General features: G+C 37.0%; 1 protein-coding gene across 7 annotated transcripts in view; it reads right to left on the reverse strand.

Annotated features, from left to right (window-relative positions):
* Window positions 1-26,896, reverse strand: part of PLEKHA7 (pleckstrin homology domain containing A7) — a 134,900-nt gene that overhangs the window by 66,757 nt on the left and 41,247 nt on the right. For 2 of the 7 annotated variants that reach the window (XM_054171544.1, XM_054171543.1), the window contains exon 1: window positions 22,305-22,629. The exons of the other annotated variants lie outside the window; for them this stretch is intronic. In XM_054171544.1, coding sequence (XP_054027519.1) covers window positions 22,305-22,375 — 71 coding nt within the window. In that variant the 5' untranslated portion in view covers window positions 22,376-22,629. Of the gene's footprint in view, window positions 1-22,304; window positions 22,630-26,896 lie in introns of those variants that run through there. 7 annotated transcript variants of the gene reach the window in all.

The raw sequence follows: 26,896 nt of genomic DNA on the forward strand, positions 1-26,896 counted from the left end.
TGAGCTGCAAGGACAGTAGTGTGCTGGTTCACTTTTTGACCTCAAAACACCACCGCTGTTTGCCTCTGTCAAATACCAGGACCAGAGCAGAGCACAAGCACTACGGGGGGAGCTGGCTCTCCTCCAGTCAGCCCACGCACAGGCAAGGGCAACACTGAAGCGAGAGAACCTGGCAGCAGGCGAGATCTCACGTTGCTGATGAGGCCTGGGGTGAGAACGGGGAGCCTTGGCAGGATTAGAGATTGGAAGAAATTCCAAAACCTTCTTCGGATCCTGCATTAAGTCCTTTCAATGCCAAGCAAGCCTCTATCAAGCATGTGACTGAAACTTGGCAGCTATGAAGCTGAAGTAACTGACATGAAATATTTGTTCTTCAGGTAATTATTTAACAATACACACAGTGACAGAATGCCTTCCAAAAATACACATTTTCCACGTAGAGAAAAGTTTGTAATGTCTTGAAAATATAGGTATTAAACAGCTGTTCACTATTCAGGCAGTTAAAAGGTGTTTTCCCCTTCAGATGTAGCAAGATTAAAACAAAAGTACTCCAAAGCTATGAGTGAGCAGAGCTAGACTAAGTGATAGACACTCCAGATAAGTTCAGTAAAAATTGGTTTATCCAATGATAATTTTTAAAATGCAAAAAGCCTCAAGCGCAACATGATGAGTTCTACATGCCTTTATATTTGATGACAAGGATTACATGGAGCACAATACCCTTTCAGGGTTTCACTGCTTCAACTACATCTTCATTTACTAATTACAGAAAATGCACAATGTTTTAAAAGACACTTAGGTAAACGGATAACCCAGCAATTTAATTATTTGCAAAAGAAAACTTTAGCTGTCTGGGGAGGAAGGGGGGTGGTGGTGTTTGTTTTGGTTTTATTCTGGCAACTACTCTGTACAATTAAACCACCACCACACACCAACATTGCAAGGATTTTCTCAAAAACTCTTGCCATCTTCTCCTCCTCTCCAAAACTACATTTGACATTACAGCAATCCAAACCAAAGCTAGGATTTATTTCTACCTATGACACACTACATTATAATTTTTAGCTTTGAATTCACAAAGTGTACTTGACATTTATTTGCTCTTCACTCTGTATAACTGTAAAATATGTTAACCACTCTTTTTCAATCATCCTATCTGCTGTCCTAAGTACTTACAAGGAGTAGAATAATTTGTCTGCACACCTACTGACTTGGTCTCTCATTCTTCCATGTGAATTCTTTGTACTCCTGAAAATGCTGGAACTTACAGCAATTACCTCCAACAAGAGGGCAAAAGGCTCTGAGCCTGTTGTTTGGAAGCTGGTTAGCTGTAACTGCCACATTTGACCTCTCTGGGATTTTACCTGATTACAAAAGTCAGAACTTCCAAATAGGAAACATCTCCTCAGAGGGGAGTAAGCAACTGGACAAACCCTGTGTGACTTCCTCCTCAGGACTTACATTCTCCATCTAGAAACTTAGCCTATTTTCTGTATTCATTTCTCACAATCAACTATCAGACCTAATCAGTCACAAATTGTTATTCTGAATACTCGCTGCCCATACTTACTTAATTCTAATAAAGCGACTAACAAATAACACTTACTCCTAAAAATTTCACTTAATAGATGCTGCAGTTGTGCTGCTTTAAAAAAAAAAAAAAAACAAAACAAAAAAAACCCCAAAAACAAAACCCCTTAAATCGTTAAGCAGCACAGAAAACAGTAAGACCTCTGAGATTTTTGCCAGTCATCACTGACTCACAGAATTACTCTACTTCAAGGTTATATTCATCAGTTTTGCACTATAAAGTTGAAATAAATTGAATTCATTGAATGGTGACATTTCAGCCGTCTCAGAGACTAGATAAGGACTTCAAAATGCATCTTTACAGAGAAATGGATCTCTCCCACAAAGAGAAAGAAGTGGCTAAATTTGCAAAACCTGAAATGCAGTAAGCTTTTCTGCATCATTAACAGACAAAAAGTTAATAACTTTGACTCTACTGCATTAGGATTTGGGAGATCAGGACTCAGATCTCAGTTCTGAAGCAGATTTCTTGTATGGCCTTGTCAAATACTCCTATTTTTGTCAAATCATCATTTTATGAAGACTTTCAAGAGACAGAAAAGGTGCGTACCAATTTAGAGTCTTAACCACACTGCAGTTTTTGGTGTGCTGTTGTGTTACATAAAACAAAAACATTCCTTTTTTTTCCAATAGCAGAAAGGACTACCTCAACCTTCCCAAAGAAATCCAACAAATCTTTGGAAGCAAGAGCAGGCTGGAATTTCTGGACCTAGCTAAACAAGACACATTGCTGCCTTACAGGTTTAGTTGTTTACTAATTCACAGAAAATCTCTTCCAATGCATAGAATTTTGCTCTTTATTTGTATCCAACATAAAACCCACCTGTATTCTGAAGGGAACATTTTGGCTACTTCAACTCTTTTCACTTCAAGTACTAAGTGCATGGCTGTGGGATGGAGGAGGTTGCCTTTTACACTACTGTACTTTTTCACAGTTGTGAGGTAACATTTTAAAAACAGGATACAACTCAGTACTAACATCATGAAAATTAATGCACCATGATATGCAGAAAGCAAGTTTAACAAAATGATTTGGTGAGATAAAATTGCCAGTGCAGATCTTCAAAACTGAACCAATCAACACCAGTTGAAAACTCGTATCTTCAAATGTAAGCCTCCAAAATTAAATTCTCCCTGAGATTAACTCTGCTATATCAGTTAATCAAAATCTTTCTGCTCATTACTTCCTAGCTACTATCAACCTAATTCACTCAGGTACACTTAGAAATAACTGCACTGAAACATCAAATTTCAGCCCAGCATGCTCCAGAATGTGTTTGCTTCTATAGTATCACATGATGCCATCTTACTGTTCTTTGAAAACAATCTAAGAATATAAATCTACATTAGTGATGCTAGTAAAATAGATTAAATTCCAGGAGTGATGAGTGGCAATATTCGTTCCTCTCATAGCACAGCACTAGAATGACATAACTCCATTGGAATGCAAATGATTGTTGCAGTAAAAGGGAGGGACAATGCCCTGCTCCTGTGCAAGATGCTCCCTAGGAAAAATAAATTCGTTTTTCTTCTATGATGCAGACTTGTTTACAAATCAAAGCAGCATTCTGGGACTCCCATGTCACACTCCACAACTTTAATACCACCAAAATTAACTATTCTCCAACAGCTCACAAATTCTGCAAATATCATGTACATATTCTACATTCTTCTGATGTGAAGAGGGTGCAGACTACAACATTGTATTCTTAAAACACCTAAGAAAAAGCAGCTTGAACTTTTTGGCACCTTGAGATACATGGTCCCACATACCTTACATACCTACATACTTATCTTCACTCTCAAATATCTCTATTGACATGAATGTAAATGCAATCTGCATGAGAACTAGGAAATAGAAATGAAAGATACTCTGTTGATACAGTAGAAAATGAGAGCTACTGTGGGAAGAAAAAGCCCCACTAAAGTTTGACTTGGAAATGGTCAGTTACATTTCTGTTGTAAATAACGTGATCTAAAGAAAACAAAAACTGTAACTGATGGAAGTTCCAGCACTAATGTTTCTGACTAGTCACCATGCCCTATGGTGAAGAACATCAGTCAGGTACTCTGCAGGGAATCGTGAGAGCACCTCCCTGCATTTTATATTGAAATCCAAATCTACCTTCCTCCAGTCTGAAAGTGTTACCCCTTGTCCTACCACTACAGTCCCTGACAAGGGGTCCATCCCCCAGCTTTCCAGCAGGCCCACTTTAAGTACTGGAAGTCCCCTAGAGACTTCTCCAGGCTGAACAACCCCAACTCTCTAAGTCTGTCCTCACATAAGAAGTGATCCACCCCCCAGTCATCTTTGTGGCCCTACTTTGGACCTGCTCCAACAGGGCCATGTCATTCTTATTCTGGGGGCCCCACAGCTGAATGTAGTACTCCTACTATACTTTCATGAAATCCTGTGTGAAGTGGAATCTTGCCTCCTCCAGCCTGCTCACCACAATTTGCCCCCTGAAATTTCATTAATTTACAATGTATTTTGACCAGTGTTCACTTAACATGGATTGTCTGCATATATTTTTAACAATGGCAACCGCATTCCAGGTGGCTCAAGAATTCCTACACTTGATCCAAGCATCACGTATAGCTCATAACCTAAGTGTTCCACAACTCTTCTCACAACATTTTCAAAGCAGCTGAAGATTTTATCTGTTCGTGGTGTTATGCTATCTTGAAGGGGAAACAGGTGATGAAAGAAGCAACAATGAGGATATAGGAGCAATAAGTAACAGTATATGCAAGGAGACAAGGGAAAGAGGTGTAGAGGGCTCCAAAATGCCCAGTGCTCATGACAAAAATTAATTCTCTGCAGTTGCCACTGAGGAGGTATATAAAAAAAAAAAAAAGAAGAAAAAAAAATTCATGAGAATTCTGGTGCTACTACAGGAAAATTATTATTAGAGCTTAGAAACCAATAACTATTGAAAAGCACCATATGAGGCACTGGACTAGCACGAAATTCTATGTCCTTCAATAGGCATGTGGCATTGTAATACACAGCCTAAATCACTGGGTTGTCACAGGACCTTCCCTTAAGCAAGCCAGCAACTAAAGGAAGTCATATCAGCACTACTGGGATTTCCCTTGCCTCCTAATCCTCTGCCACTGAAATGTTCTCTTGAGCTCCCAACTGTTTCCTGGGGCTGGAAGCACAGGTAATTCCAGCTCTCCAAAGAAAGAGCCTGTCCTCTTCTTCACACAATAACTAATGTATAATTACATATATTATATTCATATTAATTATACACTTTTACAATCAAGATCACTATATATTAATAAATTCAAGAATAAAAAACCTAAGTATTAACTGACTTAAAAGATTCCAAATGGAGCAGACTTAAAATGCAGATATTCAAAATGGGGCATTAGCAGCAGCAGTTGTTTCTACAAATTAAATCTCAGTGGTATCAATTAGCAGATTTCTCAGGAGATAATTAAAATGGGATTCTCAATTCAGTCCTCGCAACAGTACTTCCACCACAACCTCTGCAATACAATAGACCCTTGGAAAACTTTTCAGCTCTTTAAACTGCAGTATTCTTGCTTTTAGTCTAACCAGCATGTCATGCCACTGTGGTCGTAAGAGAAATCTTGGATCAGAAGCAGGAAGAAAGACTGCACAGACATATTTCATCTTCCAAAACAACAGCTGCAGTTCAAGATACCCATCTCAATCATGAGCACCATGACTACTGCACCAGAAGTTATTTTGCTAGTAACAAAATAAACTGAACATGTGCAAAATACAGTTTTAAACAAAACAAGTAATGTTTAAGTGATTAAGCAGAAAGTGTGTTGCTTTCATAAACTGTGTTCCAAAGGACAGCAAGACTCTTACAACAGTGCAATAATACCCTTTACATAGCTGGGACTTATCAATGGTTTCACTTGAAAGTCTAAATTACAGCTGATACTATTTAAATTACTTAATAGACAAACAGGTCACTAAAAATGAAACCTGAAAAACCTGAGATGTCATTTACCTTCTACAGAATTAAAGCTGATTAAAGACATGCTTAATTTACAAACACTTCAAATAGGACAACTTGCATTTCTCAGTGTCTGCAAAATGAACATCAATGACACCATGTAGCACATTTCCTTTTCTCAGGCTGTAAAGGATTCTTATGAAGCTCTTAATCAATACTCATAGGATGAGGCAAAATAGAGAGAGAACCTTAGAAAGTGTAAGTCTACTTACAGAACATATAGAAAACAAGGATATTTAAAGCTTACAATGCAATAAAAATATACTTCAGTGCTCTGAATTCTAACAGCCTCTCTCTTAAACACTGCCTTTCACATAAGAATTTGTTCTAAGCCACTGACCTCGAAGTTATGATTCAGAAGCAAACAAAAAATACTTTGAAAATCCTTAGTTCACTTATTCATTGGTGAATGTCAGGGTTGACCAAGCACAGAATAACACTTTAGATCTAAGATACTTCATCACCTCTGAGAAAAATCTGAACCAATTTGGTCCGAGTCAGTTATGAAGAAAATTTCATTCCACAGTATCAACAGAGTTTAAATAAAAGTATCAATACACACAAATCTAACAAGCACTATAAAGGATGAAATGAAGCAGATAAAAATCCAACAGAAACCTTAAATTCAGTTTATTATGAGAAAGCTGATACATCAGTAAGCTACTATAAACTAACATGAACTCAGGAGAACACATAGTAATAATCATCTTCAGGAATTAAAATTTTCTTCCCTAAACAACTCTCGGAACTTAAGAAGTATCTCAGATTTGAACAAAAGCAGGAATGTGGTAACAAGGACGCAGATAACAGGATTACTTTTGCATACAGCGTTTTGAGACAAACACAAACTTTAGTGCAGCACTACCTAACGAAGAAAACACAATTTACAAACACCCTCATGCCTTGTAAATCTCACTTCTCTCATAAATCTTAACCTCGTGGAATTGATAGGGATAAAAGCATTATGGAGACTGCAAAATCAAGAATTCAGAGCTTCCCCTACTGCATGTGTCAACTTCCAGTGTTCGGAATCAGAATTCATAGCAACCTTCCAGGCTCTGAAAAGCAAGTTTAACTCCACAGTGACTTTTCCAACACAGCCTTCCTAAGACAAATTTATAAAACATGCATGCACACAACATGCATCTTCTGGGACGGCAGGTGTACACATCATAGGAGCATCAGAGAGCAATTCACTATCCAGGAACTGCAGGGCACTGCTTCTAACCAACTTCACCAGCTAATGGTTACTATGAATCTGGCCCTTGTCATCAGAGCAGGGCAAGAGAAAGCAATTAGCAGAGATATTTCACATGGCTTGTAAAAAGGACCTGCTGGCACAAAGTCACCTAGACACTATTTCTTCATATAAAAACATTAGGTTACAAAAAGATGTTTTGAAAGCCCAGTAAAGAAGGCCTGAAATCCCTTCTGAAACATTGTAGATGCTCATAATGGAGCTCTCGGTAGCAATTACTCACTTTGAGGTTGTCACTCAACTGTCACCATGACAACAACAAAAACCTTTTCACGCCTGGAGAAGACAATAGGAATTTTAATCACTGACATTCATCCTGCTGACAGTTTGATGGAAACAAAATTCTACTCTAAAAAAATACAAATACCAGTTTAAGATTTCAAGAATAATGCGATTTCTTCCCTTCAAACATCTTGCTCTTTATAATTCTCCCCCCCATGTTTAGATTTCACGTTTGCTATTTACCAAATACTTCAGTAAATATGAATTTCAGAATGGGTGACAGAACTCTTCCATTGTCAGTGCAGAGTAAGTTTTGTATGTCACCTCAGTGGGAAATCTCAGATGTTTATCAGTGACTGACTTGTCGAAGTCAGTGTCCCCACAGACTGGTTAACTGCAAACAACTGGAGGCAAAGCATTTCATGTCTTCTCCAGTGGTTGCCAACAGCATGAAAGATTTTAGTCTCTCAAAAAATCAAAGGTAACTCAAAGTGCTGTTCTGAGTTTTTAAAAGACAATATTCCAGATACTGGTTTGGGGGGTAGAAATGGAATTATAAAACATAATTTTGGATGTGTAGGTTCTTAAACATAAATTGACAGGGCTATTCATTCAGTCTGTGCAAACAATCCTGGAGACTAGAAAATACTTCCAGTTCTCTGATAAAAAACACAAGGGAATAAAAAAGAAGAACACTTGGTGGTCATTTTTCTCCATGCTACTATAAAGCAAGGACTGATAAAACACACAAGGGAATAAAAAAGAACAACACTTGGTGGTCATTTTTCTCTATGCTACCATAAAGCAAACTATAGAAACTATTCTGTATAGCCACATAGCAATGGGGTTTTTTTTCTGACAAGCTGGCAAATGGCTTATTAATGTCAGTATTTGCCATTATTTGCAGCTGTTCCTATAGCACAGCCTATGGTCAGACAACAAGATTCAAAATATGTTTGGAACATCAGATTAGATCATGGAAGACAGGAAAAAAATTTTTAAAATACTTCTTGGCCTAAATCCACCATGCCCATGTCCTATCAAGAAATGTAAAATACCAAGAAACCCATGTGATGCAAGAATAAATAAATGGGGATTTTTAAAAAAATGGAAAATGGCAGGAAAACTAAAAAACTTCGTATTTCTGCAGGTTTCAGAGTAATCACTTTGCTTAGAAATTTTATAATATGCAAGGGAGGGGTATGAATCCATTGGAAACAGAGTTGCATTGCCCAGGTGAAAAAGATAACTTTTTATTTTGATATTAAGGACGTATGTTTATACCACAAGAAAATAACCAAAAAAAAAGGATTACTAAGCATGTAAATTTCAATTATGGAAATAAATTCATACTGAATATATGCAATAAAGTGTAAGGATTTCAATCACACATTATCTGAAGTGAGCAGTTGCATTCATATAGATTAAGTACATGGGAATGCCAAAAAGCCATTCTTTTGTACATGATATGTACCCTCACAGGGATGGACATGTATGTCATCTTCAAAGAATATGTGAGGAGATGACATTTTCAATCCCTTGCTTGAATAAAACAACAACAGTTGTTAGAAAGAAACAAAACAACAAGAAAAGACCAAAACAAACAAACCCTAACAACAAGAAGAAAGACAATTAAGAGCAACACACAAAGAATGTGAATTAATTCAAATTCTCCAGGACATGAAGCCTAGATGAAAGCACAGACTATAACCAACATTATGGACATAAGAAAACAAACAAACAAACAAATACAAAGGAACAGACATAAGTCACTTATTTTTAGATTACAGGATAGCCTTAATGGGAAATACGGATTCAATCTAGAAAAGCTGTTCTGGTGACAGACTTCTAGAACAAATATGAAGGATACTTGGGAAGTATCAATACTGAGAAGTTTAAAGTTCAATGGGAAGAACAAAACCATATTCAATGCAGTGAGAATGTACAGGTTTGTATTGATTAGGAAGATCTTCGTATCAGTGAGGCAGTACTGTAACATGGAGAAGTGTGAATTAATTATTGATCTTTTGAAAGTAAACAGGAAACTGGTTGGGGGGGGAAGAAGCATAAAATTTGAGTGTTTGAGGAATTAAAGCCTAAAAAAACATACAGTTCCACTAACACCATCAATACTAAGTAAGCTTGATCAGAAGTACCAGAAGTGCAGTATTGAAGCAAAGTACTTCACAAGTATTGCAGGAGCCTCAAATCTGTGTAGGGACAACATTCCACAAACACTTTGCAGGAAGCAACCTAAACCACTACTAAGCCATTAAAAGAATGCAGATGGTAAAAAGAGAACAGCACTTGTTAAATAGTCCACTGCTGTTAGAGGCAGCATGTTAAAAAAATCTCTCATCTCAGTAATTTCCTATGTAGCTGAATGTTTAGTCTGCTATCTTTTCTAAATCAAGGGCATCATTTCTATTGTCACTCAGAACTCATTAAGGCATTCAATCAAGTAGAGCAAAATACAAAAAAAGTAGAGTCAACTATTCTCAGAAAACACAGACGTATTTTTCTACCAAAAAAAGGATCCTTCTATGAAAAGTGTTGAATTACTCATTACTGCAAGGGCAAGAAGTGGTAAGGAGTTAAAGCCCTTTATTTCTGGTTATGGTTTTCCCCACCATGGCTAAGGAAGGCTGAGTGCTGACTGTCTTTCTAAAATGCACCATTTGACAGCAGCAGGCTTGTTCACACAACTTAGCAAGTTTTAAAGGTAGAATGCTCTAAATCAGCACCAAAAAAAAAAAAATCTGGCATGCATATTGATTAGAAAAATCAATTAAATCTATAATTTGTATTTATTTTGTATTTGTATTTACTTTGTTTAAATCTTCACATTATGGAAGTTAGTGATCAAAAACTGTAGATGCTTTTATCACTAGCACTGATGCAAATTTCCTACAGGGACCAATGACTCAGGGAGGCTAAGGGAATTATTTGCATAAATATCTTCAATCCAGACTGGGTTGATAAAGACATTAAGTAACATATAGTGCCTGAACAGAGGTTTCTATGAAATATTAATGTAATCAATCCTTATCACAAAATCTCAAGTGATATCAATTGCCAGTATCACTTGAGAAATCCAAGCCTCTTTAAGAAGTGTCAGAAGTAGCTATTTGTCTTAGAGTTAATCATTCATAGCTGTGCTTATTAGGAAGATCTAGGGAGATGTGCAAGTTACTTGTGTTACTGTGTATCTGCTAAAAACGCGGTTGATTTCATTTCATCAATGACTATGGTTTTCTAGTGCTGCAGAATAAAATAGAAAACAAAATAAAATCAGAATTCAAGATGACCAATCCACATTGTGATAGTGGACTTAGAGTTATGTCTTCAGATATAGCCATTAAAATGGTAATAACAATAACAGGTGTTACACATGTGCACACAATCTCACAGATGTATTTTCCTTTCGGGAACTAAAATTTGTTCCTACATTACTTAACGCTTAACCAGTCAGGAGAGAATGAAGTGATGTTAGACCAACTGAGATTTACTATGTTTTTAACTAACTGAAAATGAAGCATTTCTGAAAATCAGGCCTAAAATAAAGGAATAAACTTCCATTCTGCCAACTTCCTAATTCTTAGCTTAAATAATTCTAAACATTTTGCTGGCTATATTTAGCACTTCGACTTGCACTTTAATCATATTCCACCTACACAATATATAAAAGAGATAAGAAGAATGATTCTGTTACTGCAATCTTTGGCTTTCCTCTGTTCTGGGAAACAGAACACTTCTGTTAGCAGTACCTAATTACATTTGTGCTCTACAACACTTTTATGTGGGATTCCTTATATTTTTAAGTCTATTGATAAATTTATTAAGTCGTGGAAGCCAGTATCAGCTATCAACATGCACTCATAATATTAAACTTCAAAAATGGCCAGAAAGTAATTCCAATTTTGTTTGGTGAATTGTAAGGCCCTTGTATCTGGCAATTCACCAAATCCTATAAACACTCCACTTTTGTACTGTGCACAGAAGGATTTCACTTCTGTTGGATCAGAAAGAAAAAAACATCAGGTCTACTAGTAGAAAGGAGCAATGACTCAGAAACAATAGCTTCCAGATATCAGTAATATTAATCATATTAATCAACCTATTTACTTCTAGCCTAAGGGCTTCTGAAATTATTTCAATCATCATCTTGTTTTCCTGAAAGACTTTGTATGCAAAGAATTTCGCAATTGACAAACATCAGGATAGATGTTATACAAGGCAAGCCGCACACTGAGAGCAAACTACAAGCATCAGATTTTGAATGGTATAACATTTCAGGATGTGTTATGAAAAAAATCAGGACCACATCTTTCAAGGTAGCAAACAGAAAAATAATATTTTTAATTGTGTTGTACACTTGGCACTTCTAGTACTTCCAGGAAAAAGTTCTTCCTTTGTTTACACCACAAAATTATTTGCCTCCGAAGTGTATTCAGACATTAATCTATTGCTTTTCATAGAAAAGTCCTTTTGCCTCTGCATTCACAATAAATCATAGTTAAAAACCTTTTGCTCTTCACTAATGGAACAACAGAAAAAAATCCGCAAGGAATTAATCTGAAGATCCTCTCATTAAGAGAGTTCCCAGTGATTGCTCAGTGACTGCACATACTTTCCCTGTCAGATTAGATTGCCACATAGTTTCATATACTGACACCAAAACCCAGTAATTTAAACAGGCAGTAAACACATTACACATTTTTTTGAAATATACCTTCAGGTCATTGATACTTGGCAAAATAAAAGCATATTACATGTAACAAAAATAACACTAAATTACTTCAATTTTCAGTTTTAATAAAAAAAAATCCAAACCACTATACCAACCCAAATTAAATGCAAGAACAACAACAGAAGAGCAAGTCAGATGAGAAGGATGATGGTAGTGAGAATTCTCCACCCTAGAACAGAGCAATATGCACAAAGCAGCATCATGGCCTGAGCCCTATCACCACAACTCTGAATCCAGAAGAAATTAACAGCTGAAGGAAAGCAACAGATGCCAAAAGGAAACCAATGACAATGTTTTAAGCTGAAAAGGATGGCCTTATTACTGAGTACCCATAGTCTGCAAAGCTCTGACCTCCACATTTTAAAGACAGATACTGTTGGGCATCTGAAAGGCTGACAGTAGTTTAATGGTACAGAACTCTTACATTCAGTTTCTGCAGGTTCATGCCACTTGAGTCTATGAATTTGCTCTAAAGCAGTTTTTCCTTCCATTGCTCAGAAAAGGCATCTATCTGAAAAAACTAATTCAGCCGTCTGAGTTACATTTCTGCAGTTGAACCACAAGATCTTGCACAATACATGGTATCTCCAGCTGGGCTTGTGAACACTGCCAGTATTTCATCAGACTTCTATGAAATATATAAACATTTGTGGCTGGGAGCCAAAGACGCGTGTCCTAACACTTACAGATCTCCACTTCCAAATCAGTGCACTTACAGCAAATTAACAATGATCACTCCACCAAGAAAAGTTCTAGCTAGTATTAAAGCTGGGCTAAATATGCTACAAGTGATGCAACAAGCAGCTGAATAAACTGTCAAGAAAAACAAATGGCATGAGGATATTCACAACTGGAAAAACAACCGATGAAGAGCCAATAGCTTAAAATAACAGATTAAAGAATGGATTCAAGTACCGGGGCTAACTAGGGACTGCTGAGACTAACAGAACAAACTAGACAACATCATTGCTTCAAGGAAACTAAGCCCAAATGCTTACTGCAGTTCTTGACTCATTCACTGCTAAAAGAGAGTAAATGCCGCAACTTACTACATATCTGTAATGTTTCCAACTTCTAAAAGCTCAGTCATAATACAAAAGCCTGAGAAAATGGGAGTATGCTTACAAATTTTGATAAATCAAACTCTACCCAAGTTTAAGATGAATCTAGAAACTGTAGAGAATATCTCAGAATATTTTAATATACATTAATATTAATGAACTACATAGGAAGGTTTTTTCCCAAATAACCACAGTAAGCAGACTTTGCAAACTCACTAAGTACAAACATGCAACAGCTTACTTATTAGGCAAAATTAGGTTTTAAAACATGTAAGATTATGACATCTAAGCAACTGAGATTTTCAGAACAGCTTGTGCTTAAAATAAGGGGCTTATCTTTAGGAGCTGTTAGCATCTGAAATACAGCAAATTATGACCCAGCAGGGTGAAGAGTGGGCAGAAAAGAGTATATAGAGAAAGCACAATAGAGTAAAATCAAGGCCCATGGTGCATAGCAATTGAAAAGTCTACATTAGCAAATCCACTGCAGATTTGCCTAATGTTTTCAGCACATGGAAATAAGGCAGGTCTGGCAGACAGCAGCAATAAATCCACAAAAGAAAAACATTCTGCCAGTGAAGGAACATAAAAGACTCATAGTAGGCATTAATATATCAGTGCTGATTTTCCTCCACTGGAACAATTCTGAATTGTGAACTCAGATGTTAGTATTGCAAGTTGACACAGGCCGCAAACTAAATATGCCGCATTTTATCTACCCCTGGGAACACAATGGACAACGGAGGAAGAAAACCTTCCACATGAATAACCAGAATTGGAAAAACTTGACTGCATCTTTACCCATCCAAAACCTCTAACACTTGCTACTGTTCTTCAGACATCACAGAACAGCTCACAAAAGCTGAAGTTCAAATTACAGGAGTACCTTGTGGACATACTTGAAAACAATTCTAATTAAAATCCAGTTAACCTTCATTACAATACATACGTTTCTCGAATCAATATACACAAGCTGACAACAGAACAACTCTTCTGAACAATGTTTCTGGATCTCTGACACCACCTGGAACCCACTTTCTCTCACATAACACTAACAGAAGATAAAAACACAGTAATAAGACTCCACAATTATGGGCAATGCTTTGTCTTTTACTTCGCTTTAGACAACTTCTAAAGCAATGGAAAAGACAGAATGGTTGTAAAAAAAAAGGAAGGGAAACATACTAGCTTTTAGCTGAAAGGAAACAGGAGAAGAGAAGGCGAAGCCATAAAAGCTAAAATAAGGCTGAGAAAGAGAAGACAATGAAATTTTCAGAACAGTAATAAGTAAATAATTACTCGTAGACACCAAGAGTTAGAAATTCTGTAAACCAAGACCTATTTCAAATCCAGAAATCTTACCTAGTCAACAGCAGGCAAACGTAAATCATATCACTTTTATTACAGCCACATTTGAATAGACTTAAACAGAGGGAGTAACCTGGTAATAAACCAGAGTGGGGACAGAGCTAATGACACATCTTAAAGCAAGAAAGGCAAGCTTGGACTTGAGGCAGTTTAACAGGAGAGCCAAGAAACGGATTTTTTTAAACGGATAATGTAGTTAAAGCAGTAAGTAAAATGTGGATTACTTACATGGGAATAAGGAAGAGGAAGGAAAGCATTATAAAGCTCTAAGTTATTTTCATAACATTGCAGAGAGACAAGGTCTCTATCAAGAGTCTCTGTAAATCCTATGGGGAAAGGACAGGTACTCATTTTAGGGCAAGAGGCAGCTTAGTGCAGGCACAGTTGGAATTTGAAGAGTAAAGAAAACAGGAGAAGGCAGACAGAGCTAACATCAGTAATGTCAAGTAAGGAATACTTAACAGTACAACATCCAAGGTTCCAAGGAAAGAGAAAAACACATAATGATGTCTGAAAACAACAAGGGTCTTAGCGCTTGAGCAAGTGCTTGGTGCTATCAGAAGTGTCACTGGGGCAAGATCCATCTGAGCCAGATGTCCTGAGGAAGCAACGTGGTGATGTAGCGCCCTGGCACCCTCCCTATATGAGATCATAATCTTAGCCATTACAACCTTCTCTACTGCAACTGTTTGTCTTCAGCAGATGATTATTCCTCACCAAAATTGTGAGTAAATGAAACCTCTTAGAGGAGCTGAAACGCTGATGTAAATTGTGAAAAGGCTGGCACCATCAGCATTCTCTGCATTGCAGTCATCTCCGCAGTGTGCATAGGCATTTACAAGTCAACAGCACTGACCCTCTGTTCCAAAGAAGTGTCTTTAATTTAAGATGGCTGTCCTCAGCAGGGAAGAAAGAAGTAGTTTATTTTTTGCAAAAATCTAAAACTGGAATACAGAAATATCCATTTATTAAGTGCTCAAATTTATGCTCATTTTCTGCAGGAAGATGTCCTTCAAATGAATTGCAGGACTCATGAAACTGGATTAACAATGTCATAAATCAGACAGCTGCCAAAATAACAGCATAAAAAGGGAGACTAAATATAACCTACAACTTACTTGAATAGATACTATCTATATTTAACAATTTGTTTTAATTCAAATATTAGCTAACACTTATTCAAACTTTAACATAAATCACTACACGGGTTATAATTTTCCTATAGTTAATTGTTTTAAAAATAACCTCTAAGCTTCTGCAATGTCCTCATTTCTGATTTAATAAGTTTTGAATTTGCATAAAGAAACTTGCAAATGTCTTGCAAACCCTTCTGCCAGTGCTTCAACTTTTTTTTCCCCCCGATCCATATTGTACCAAATTCTTAGTTTGTATTTCTCAAATTATCAACTAAAGAGTGGCACAAACCAGAACCATTTCCTTTATCCTTTCCTGCATCCTTTAAAATGCAAGACTTGTTACAAGACAATGTTTTGTTTATGCATATGAGAAAGAAAAATATTTCTCTCTAGGCTCAATTTCTAAGACATGAAGTTACTTTCCATACTTAATTTCAAAGCCAATGTATTAAGAGCATAAACTCTCAACTTTATATATGATTCTTTGAAGTACATTTTGTTGCATAACCTGAACCCCCAACCACACCAAGTAGATCTCAGAAAACCTCCAGACACATCCCTATAGGGGTTTTAAAAGGATTCAAGAGGTATCCAGGCAGCTTCAGCTCGAAGAGAGGCAATCCCAGTGCAAATCTTGGGGAGCACACTACTGAACTATGATAATTCATTAACTTAATTCCATAAGTAGATTAGTCAACTGCTGAGGCAGAAATGGTAGCGAGAAGAACTGAATTCTGAACAACCCCAACCACTCAGGAAAGGAAGTTAGCATACACCAATACCATACAGAGCAATTCTGTTTCAGAACACATACATCAACAGATGCCTCTACAACAGAAATAATGCACAGTGTTCTAAAAAAAAAAAAAAACCCAAACAAAACCCAAATTGCCCTCTCATGCTGAAATCCTCAGAATAATGAAGTACAAAGAACTGTACATCTGAAGCTCTAGCTATACTAGAGACATTTTCCTTTCTTTATAATGAAGAATATGTTAGAAAATAGCTGTTAAGAAAAAAGTAACACAGAACTTGTCGTTCTGGTTCTCAGGGCCAAATATCAATGTCATTAGAAGAACTACAATTACATTTCTCTGCATAAGAGCTGAACTACCAGGTATCACAAAATAAATAAGAAGGAATATTCAAAGTTTCAGGCAGAATTAATTAGAAATGTAAGCAATCTACATCAGAGCTACTGCTTTGCATCATAAACAGTTTATACTTCTGTCTCCTTTTAAGGACACTTAAGAGATAATATTATCATAATGCTCACTTTTCCCTCATTTTCTCTTTTCTGACAGAATGATTTATAATGAATTGCTGCAATCTGCCCTGCACTCATCTTATTACACCCGCACCAGCAAGAGTAACCAAAGCCACACTGGGAATGTGGAAAGAGACATGAGAAGCCAGAAGGCAAGGTGGGTTAAGCAAGCCAGAAGTAACATGTATGTCTGAAGAAGGCAATAACCAATACAACTCAACACAGGCCAAACCTGGACTGTATCACTGCCAACAGTTTCACAGGAGCTCAGTTCAACACCTGCACAGCACCAGCGCACTGTTTAACAGTTGGTCATTGGATCCCATGGAGCCATGGTGGGATTCTGTTGATCAGCTAGTCACTGGCAGAAAGCTGAAGCTTTTCAGTTCCAGTTTGGATATGACAAAAGAGGGGAGATTTGAAAACAGGAAAACTGAATCAAGTAGAGGGAGGAAAAAGGAGAGGATGGAGATGAAGTGAGAGTATGTTAGAGAGAAGAGACTTCCCACATCAGGAGCATTTTATAAGAGAAGTCTTCATAACCAGCTCCACTTTTCCAAGGAACTAACCGGGGAAAGTCAGGCAGGAAATGCAACACTAGCCCACCCCTTAATCAACATCTCCCACTCATGATTTTGTCCTGGCATCTTCTGGACAAAATTTGGAGACGGTGACGTTGCAACCTACCTCATCTTTTAACAGTTTTCCTACCATTTTGTCTTCTCAGAGAGCAGCCTGTACTTAAGATTTATTCCCTCCAAGCAAAACTCTTTTTTCAAGTTTGATCTTGCTTAATGAGTTACTTTTTATTATGTGAAGCTTTTTAATGCGTTGTTTGTTCCGTCAAGCCCAAATAACTGCTGACATTCTAATAATGAGGCCTCTTGGAAAAAAAAAAAAAGGTGGTGGGGTGTTTTTTTTTGCTTAAAAGTTGTCTTAACATTTGCCTGTAAAGCAATTATATAATGTTTAAAACATTTCAATATAAAAATAGCCTGCCCACAGTTTAAATACCGCAGAGGATAAGCAATATAAAACTGCCCTTAGATTTTGACTGTTCCCCTCTCCTACTTAAATCCAAATTTCATGTATTCCTTTTTAGACATGAATGATATACCTAGCGACTGCAGCATCAGCTTTCTTCACTAGTTCTTCCTAGTTTATCCATCTAAAAATCAGAGACTGACCTCTCTCTCCTAGTATGAAAGATACATTTCATTGTAGGCATATATAAAAAATCTAGTTCTATGAGGAAACAGCTTCTTAGGCCACCTAAAATTTAGCACACCATGTTCTTGCATAGATTTTGTTCATTTTACCAAATATTCTGTCCTCCCTTTCTCCTCCTCTTGTCCCTGCATAGGAAAAGGAATGGGTCTGAACCAATAACGAACATAAAATACAGGAAATTTTGCTCAACTGTAAATCCTTTTTATATACACCCATGCAGCTGAGCAATCACAACAGAAATACTCAACAGTTAGCCAGGACTTTGGTTATTGCTACCAAACAAGTAAACATTTTAACCTATTTTTTGTTATTCTTGATTGCTATTTGCCTCACTTAATTATTTCTCAAAGATCTTAATTTAACTAAACTTGTCAGATTATGCTACAAAGAAAACCCAGCAATTTTTTGTTTAAAAGCACCCACTGACTCCTTACACTCACTCTACAACACAGAAGTGATAAAGATTTATTCCTCTATCTAAAATACAGAGGGTTGTTAGTTGTTTGGGTGGGTGGTTTTTTTTGGCTTGTTTGTTTGTTTTTAATTTAAAACATGGATGCTAATGAAAGCCCAACATTTGAAGAGGGCAGTGGTTCCCTGCTCTAAAGAAGAGAAGCAGTTTAATACCGCAAGATCTCCCTTTCCATAATTAAGCACTGGCAGTTTGTTGCTTAGTTTCAAATAGCTTAGGATATTGCTATGACTGGATGGGATCTGCATTACTGCATTTGGAATCAGTTGCAGATGCAATTAACTCATCAAAAACCCACAATTACAAGTTTTCCCTCTCTCTCACCAGATACCTTTCTTTCTTCTTCATTTTCTTTGTTTTTAGCAAACAAAAAAAAAAACCCAGAAAATGCAATTCCAAGGAAATCTTGATCTGAACTGCAGCACAGCCTTTTGTTGTGAATGTGGTTTCCAACAATCTCCCTAGAAGATGATATTCCAGTATTACAAGGGGCTGCAGAAGGTTACACCAAAGAATTACGATAGCCCTGGTAAACGCTAAAAGTTGCTCTGCTACTTTGAATGTAACTACTGAAAATTGCAAGCTCACTTAACTATGCAGAACATCCATGTCTTGACCCCTATCCCAGTGGAGCTGAAAGCTCTGGCTCCTCTTGTCAAACATGGCTGGGATACTAGATCCCTTCCTCTCCTCATTGACACAGAAAAACTCATAAAGGCTACCATCTTCTCCTCCAGGAGCCTAAAGCAGTGAGAAGTAACAAATATTCTTACAGAAAAGGTCTCTTGCCATACTGGTGTAACTGGGAAAAAGACATGAGCACAGCCTTCGCAAGCTCTGCCAGAGAAAGCTTTGTTCTTAATCTCTACTGATTAAGCTTATGAAAATCAAACCATTAGAACCATATTTTCAAAGACTTCTGAACAGACTTCCTTCTACACTATGAGATATAAAACTAACATTACAACATTAAGCAGGTGAAAAAATGCAACTTACCTGGTTAATTCCTGCTGTAAGATGGCAGATTTACTTGCCTCCTTTGGTTACCATTCAAAGCTCAACTATCAATACTAATTCTGTATTTGCTGCTACTTATCTAAAAGTACAGGAATCACAGATAGCAATCTTTTCTTTTAAATTCTATATGAAATGACCAATCTGTAAAAAAACTCAACATGATAAATCACATGGAGTATTTCCTACAACTAATATCTAGATCAGATTTCATATGTTGTGCCATAAAAGGAACAAGAAATTTATTATTAATTCCAACAAACTCTACTAATCTGTAAATTTTGTCCAAATATGGAAACATTCCCAAGAAATTCCAATTATGCATTGCATAGATACCAAAATGAGTTACAATATGGTGCAAAACAGTCATCAAGGTGAACTCTTGATTTTGCAATTCCGTAATTCACAGCCAACTGAAAGACCATACCACCCTGAGTGACCTCATTTCACAGATAATTTATCTTGGGGATGGCCAAAATACAATGACTCCAACAATCTCCAGAAAACCATAAATGAACAAAATGCTGGTTGCACCCTCCTCCAGAACAGGCCATCATCAATACTTCAGACCACATTTCCACAAATATCATACCAAAACTATTACTCCTCATGCATAACACAAAACACAATCCATTGCAAACACCAACTCCAAAGATCATTCTAATCTCTAGAAAATGCATTTACACAGAAGGCAAAGTTTCCTGAAGACAGAGCTTTTCCAGAACTCTGTTCAAGGCTTCCATGCCATCCCAGCTGCAAGCCATATTAGATTATGTCTCTGCCAACATACCAACTTAGCATAATGTACCTGTGCCCTCCCCTCTCCATAAAGATCATAAATCAATTATGATCAACAGCAGTTTCACTGCCTATTTATTCCACTGGAAAATGTTCACCAATCAGAATATGACTACTAGAGTGGAATGAAAGTCCTAATTTAGTCCTGTCTCTGTAAACTGGATTACTCCCCAGACAGAAACAGACCTATGTTACCATTCCAAAAGAAAACTCTGCACTTGAGGATGAGCAATATAACGACTGCAGAAATACTGATTTGACACAGTTGGGGCTGCCAAGTTATCAGTGGTTGTACACAACATGAAGGATTTAACTTTGTAAGTATCAGAACAAAACCAGAGTAGCAAAGTCAAAATGACAGTGAGGGATGGAAGTCAGTCCACCCCATTCTACATACACAATACAGAATTTAACTATCACAGAAACTAATTATTATATGTGAAAATCACTGGATTCCACTGACATGCAGAATAACTGTTTTAAAACATATAGGAAACAGAGAGGAAAGAACTTTATAACAAATAAATGCAGTTAAACAACAGGAATCCAGAAGTTCAGGAACATCAGTCACTTCACAACACAAAGACTTGTCCCTGCTCACAGGAGGAGGGTTGGACTTAATGACCTTTTAAGGTCCCTTCCAACCCAACCCACTCTAGAATTCTATGACTTAGAACTCACTCACAAGACCTTCATTCTGTTCAGAAGGTCACTGTGAAAACCAAGGACTTGAGAGACAGGCTCTGGTCATCTTGATCTCAAGGAGTAGGAGGAAAAAAGTGTGCATTTGACTAATCACCTAACATGAATGATTTTACACCAGCTGTCTTTTACTGAACTTCCATCATCTTTAATTTCCAGCTTTTTCATGCCTATTACCAACAAACAAACAAACAAAAAAAAAAAAAGGAGAAAAGCTACTATATTTCAGCATACTCCGAGTTAGGCCAAAGGACAACAAACATGAACAATCATTGTGATTGACCTCTAAATGGCTAATTCTGGTTTCAGTAAAACTTCACTGGTACCTTTGCCAGCCAAACATGCCAACATGCCAAGAATTTATTTCAAGAAACACACAGAAACTGAACACTATGAAGAACCACTTCTGTTTCCATTCACAACAACTATGACTGCAGCCTTACAAAACTAACCCAATGCAACTGTGTACTGATGCAGTTGATGAAGATTATTTGTCATGTTCCTTCTCTGAACATGTTAGTAATGAATTTATCCTCTTATTCTGCTCTTCAAATGTGTTACAGACAGATGAGTAATAGCACAAAACTCCTGCTCCAACTCTGATTTTCCCCTCCCTCTGCTGTTGTTGCAGCAGGAAAGGCAAGGACTTCAGATTTAGACAGAATAAACAGAGATTACATTCCTTTATTAAGGTGTGCCAGAAACCTGAGATCTTTCAGCCAAAGAAGTATTGTAACACCTTCCCTCTAATTATTATGCAATATTACAGTCTGCCACAGCAGGAACAGTAATTTAGTGGTTAGAATCCAGCCCATTCACTAGAAAAATGTTATACAGCACTCTCAGAAGGAAGGATTTTTAGTGAAACAGGACTGTTGAGTCAAAGACAGAAAACAACAAGAAGCTTTACCACAGCACTAGCATTTATCACCTTTCCACACGTGCACATTTTGTCTGAGAATTGCCTTAAAAGTACAATGAGATTAAGTACTTCTGGCTGTTTACCTTATGCAATTCTGCATGGAAAGATCTGAAACTATTTATGTTTCTAGAAATCTGTACAATTTACATTTCTCAACACTGTAGATATTTGGTTCCTAATAAATGACTGATATATCTCAATACATAATTCACTGAAAGAAAAGAAATAAATCTCCAAGGTTACAACTTCATTTTGCCACTTAGAAAAACTCAAAATATTTAGTACATTTAGAAATAAAACCTAATTGCTTTAAATAAACACAAATCTAATTATAAAGTCAGGCAGTAAGCATTCTAAAACTGTATTTTATGTCTTTCAGCTAATTCTTCAATTTCAGATTTTTTTCAGAGAACAAAGAAATGGAAACAACAAAAAATAATCTGTTCATAGAAGCATCATGCTACAGTTCTATAAGCAAGTGCATTAAAAGATAGAACTTAAAACACGCTATACCTGCATGACACCTGGTAGAATGGATATCCCGGCAGAGAAACAGAGTTTGGAAATCCAGACTGACTCGACATTGCCTTCAGGTATTGTATCCACTTAAATCACCTCTATATTCCATATGTTAATTCCTTACCAAAACAACAGCTATGTCTGCATCCATCTGTAGGTCGGTTCAAAGCTAACTAAAAAGAAACCAAGTGCATATTTGAAGGTCTTGAAGATTCTGCCTGCATTTCAGACTGCTTCCTCAGTAGTAAAATTCCTAAAAGACAACACCCTCATGACATCACATAGTAGAGAATCATAAACATGCAAGTGTTTCAGTAAAGCAAGGGCAGCCCATGGGTTTTGACTCGACACAAAATCCTGCAGCGCATTCTTCTTGCTAGCACGGTGCCTTTCAGCTGGTGAAAGGCAGAGACCTGCTGCCTTAGACAGCAGCCTGCTTTGGCAGCCAGCCAGCCAGCAGCACAACTTATTGCCAATGCTGCAAATCCCTCCTATCAGCTAATGAAGATCCAGACTGCAGGTGAAACACCATTTCCTTCAAAATGACGAGAGCCCTGACCTTGAACTTAGTGATAAAGAAATCTTTAACAATTTTCAGCTAAACATACAGTGCATACTATTGTTTTATAAGCAACAGCAGATTGCACTGCATATAGTAGTATGAAAAATCACATGGAGTTTTCCCCTGCTACAAAAGAATCCTGTCGCTCTACACTCTCAACTATGGGAAAGCAAGAGGGAAGGAGAGGAGATGGAATCTTAAACTACATTATTTAAGCCACTGAATACAGAAATAAAATCATGTGTGTGCATTCTTGCATTACTTTACTATAGCTTTAATCAAAGAAATATCAAAAGCAAGAGGTTTCTTTTGATATGCAGTACAAGGATAAGTTAAGTGAAAGTTCATTTGGGCATGCCTTCCTCAACTGGAAAGCAGGAAGTATTACATAGCCACAATATAACCCAGTGGCATGACTAATGTCAAATAGACTTAAATGATTACCTACCTACATTACTCTTAATAGTACAGAAGATCTACACTGCCCTTACATGAAGACCTGCTTAGTTTAAGCAAAATAGTAACTAAACCACATTCAAATATTATTTCATTATTTCCCAGCACAGCTAGCATAGATATTAAAATGTTGGATAGCTCTACCCCATCATACATCATTTACTCTTACTATTTTGTTTTGTTTCACAGTTTTGTTAAAGACTGAGTAAGTGTCACTTGGTTTATCACAAGTTTATAACCAACATCTCAGTCATGAGAAAAATGGTACAAAACCTTTTAAAGTCTGACTTGAAAGAATGGGAGCTTGTTCTTCTACCTTAAATTGAAAACTAAACCTGAACTCAGTGAAATGGTTAGGTTTACACTGCCTACTTTTTAAGGCATAAAAAAAAAAAAAGAGTGGTTTATTTGTGAAACACAACAACATTTTAACTGAAGATGAAAGCCCTAAACAATCACAGGCTACAGAATAAGGGTTTGGTCCTCCAAAGATTGGGAATAATTATTAATGAGCTCTGCACACTGTCATATACAGACCTCAGCCAAGTAACTGATTGCTACACCAGCTACAATCACAGGTCATTTTACACAATAAATGCAATGTACATTTGCACACAGGGTAACATGCAGATACCATAGGTCGCTGCATCCAGCACCAATTTCTGAAGTCCTACAAAAATGCCAAGATAATGTAAACAGAGCATAGTTTGCTCAGGGAAGTGTTTTTTTTAGTTACTCATCCAACTGTTGTGCCTGAAAAACAAATAACCTTCTGGACACATCATTTTGCAGAAGTTTTTATACCTCTCCTGGCTATAAAGAAAAAGCTTCAAAATGCAATTCCAGTACAAACGATCTTGTGATATCAGCTGAATTTTTACAAAAAGCTTGAAAAAAGCACCTTTCTGAAGCATAAGTTCTCTCATGTCTAGTACGGAACGTTAATTCCAAACCCCACAACTCTCAGAAACCATACAGGTAACAGCAAAAAAAGTTGTGTGCATATGAGAGCCAAAGGCAACTCAACCAGGCCACCTTTCCCTGCTGCCTAACCAGGGAAGTTAGGGTAAGTATGGTCAGGTTTCACCCCTTTTGCCACAGCTGAAGACCATGTAAGTCACTGTACTACACTGCTGTGGTTGTACCCCATGAGTCATCTTCTGTGCTCATCCCTAAGGTACTTCCATTTTTACCCCTGTATTTACTCAAGTTTTCATTTGGTGCCTCCTAGACACTGACAATCACAGCATTAACACAATTATGCAGCAATTCTCATCTTGGAGTAATTCATCTTAGTCCCAACCAGGATTTAGGGTGTTTCCATTTGATTTGCCAGCTGAAAAGAATGTTAATGTTAAGTCAGCAGATTAGAGGCTTATAAACCAGGAGTCTCAGAGGCTGCCAGTGGCTCACCATGCCATTCTGCAAAAAAATCACTTAGTCCCTTAATGCCTAGCTTATCCACATAAGGAAAACACTGGCTGACAGCAAAGGAATGATGTGAGATGAAGTTGTTTGGGTGTTTTTTTTTCTTTGTGTTTTTTTTTTTTTAATTATTATTATTATTGGTTGTGGGGGGGATTGTGTGTGGTTTTGGTTTTTTTGGTTTGGGTTGGGTTTTTTGGTGGCTTGTCTGTTTGTAATTAAGTATTGAAATCCTCTGATTAAAGATTTATGAAGTGATAAAACAGCTGTAGCATTGGAAGGAAAAAGATGTATGGGAATTTTCAGAATAGAGCTTTCCTTTTGTGTCCTGCTCCTAGCTCAAACACAACAGAAGCCTTACTGCTCCAAAATACCAATTTAAATAGAAAAGCTACTTAAATATTAAAACATGGTGGAAACTACGCAGTTTTAAAACAGGTGGATAGCATTACAAAGCATTTAAAGATGGAGCTAATTAAGCAAGATGACACCAGGCAGGCAATAACTGAATGTTAGATGATGACAGAAGCAGAACCCTTCACTGGCAGGCACCATACCGGTTCAATGACTTGGAAACAGGAAGGGAAAGTGTGACATAACAGAGAGAAAGGGGAAGAAAATGTCTGGTAAAGACTAAAGAAAAAAGCCTCCACACAATGATACCCAACATTTACCAAGTGCCCTTTTTATTTCCTTCCACAGGTAGGGCTTGATTACAATACAGCACTACTTCTGGGACCCAGACCTACCTGCCAAACACCACCTCCAGCAACAGACAAGTGGGTTTAATTCCAACTGTAGTCATGTTTGTTTGAATTTTACTTCCCTGGTTTAGTGCCAACAAACTTACTTTAAAATAACCACATTGGTATTGTTTGGCATAGCCACTTTGCTGGAACAAAATTAAACAAAGAAAGTAAGTTTGAAGTACAGATACTGTGTGTTCCAGGATTTACAGTGACCTTACTACTGAAGTAACTGACCTGTTACTGCTACAGCATTTAATGCCACTACTTGAAAAGCATATGCTACTTAACTGAGGTGTGACCGCATTTCAGAATGCAAGGACAGGCTGGAAGGCTGGAGAAGAGCAAACTCACCAATACTTTCGGGTATTTCAAATCATCCTCAGTAAACTAATGGAAGATTCATTTAAACTAAAAAGGCAGACTGAAGAAGATATAGAAACTACCCTCATTACTGGAATCCAAAAAAAAACCTTCATCAGATCTAGAATTGAAAGGAGGCATATCTCAAAATGCATATAAATGTTCCATATTCATAAAAATAGAACAATGTGTCATGCAGAAATTATTGTAACATCAATACCATAAATCAGTAATTTACTCCCATATGAAGTATTTGATCTTTTCCCTGCCTGTTAAGAAATATATTAGATACTAAAATAGAAGGGGGAAAAGATTACAGAAAGTGTAGGAAAAGCCATTACATGGGGTTTGAAGATAACAGTGTAACTTACAATGAAAATACTACAAAGATATTCAATATAATGAGCAATGCTTAGAGGACATCATTAAAAGGGTTTTTTCCTTTCTGTACAAAACTCAGTAATAGGGAAATATTCAACAAAATTGAAGAATCATGGCAAATTTAAAACTGAAGAACATTATTACTGAAAAGTTAAAACTCATCTAGAATTAAAGTCTAATTGGATAATTACATAGGGAAAACCAAAAACAAACCCAGAAGTGATAACAGAAAAGTACAGGAAGGAAAGAAAACTTGAAAACACCATCAGAACTTGTAAGAAAGTATCTGTGTAAGAATGTGACACGACCTAGCTGCCATAGGATGACTTTTGCTCTTTTCTGAGGCACATTAGGAGGTTCAACAGTAACAAATCATCTCTCCGGCACTCCTAAACTTGCTGGTCAAACAACTGAATGATGTTGGCATTTTTTTCAGCCTAGTTTCTGAAGAAAACTGAAGCAATCTTTGTCACACAAGCAGGTACAGAATAAGCAGGTTAGTTGCTGTTTTCAGATAGGCTATCTAATGAAAAATAAAATAAGCAACTTCTGAAAGAAAATAGGTAGCACATGAAGATGGCTGCGTTCTCAGTTCTGACACAATGACAGAATGGCCCAAGTTGGGAGGAACCTCAAAGATCACCTACTGCAAC

The sequence above is a fragment of the Dryobates pubescens genome, chromosome 22 (genome assembly GCF_014839835.1).
Source record: "Dryobates pubescens isolate bDryPub1 chromosome 22, bDryPub1.pri, whole genome shotgun sequence".
NCBI lineage: Eukaryota > Metazoa > Chordata > Aves > Piciformes > Picidae > Dryobates > Dryobates pubescens.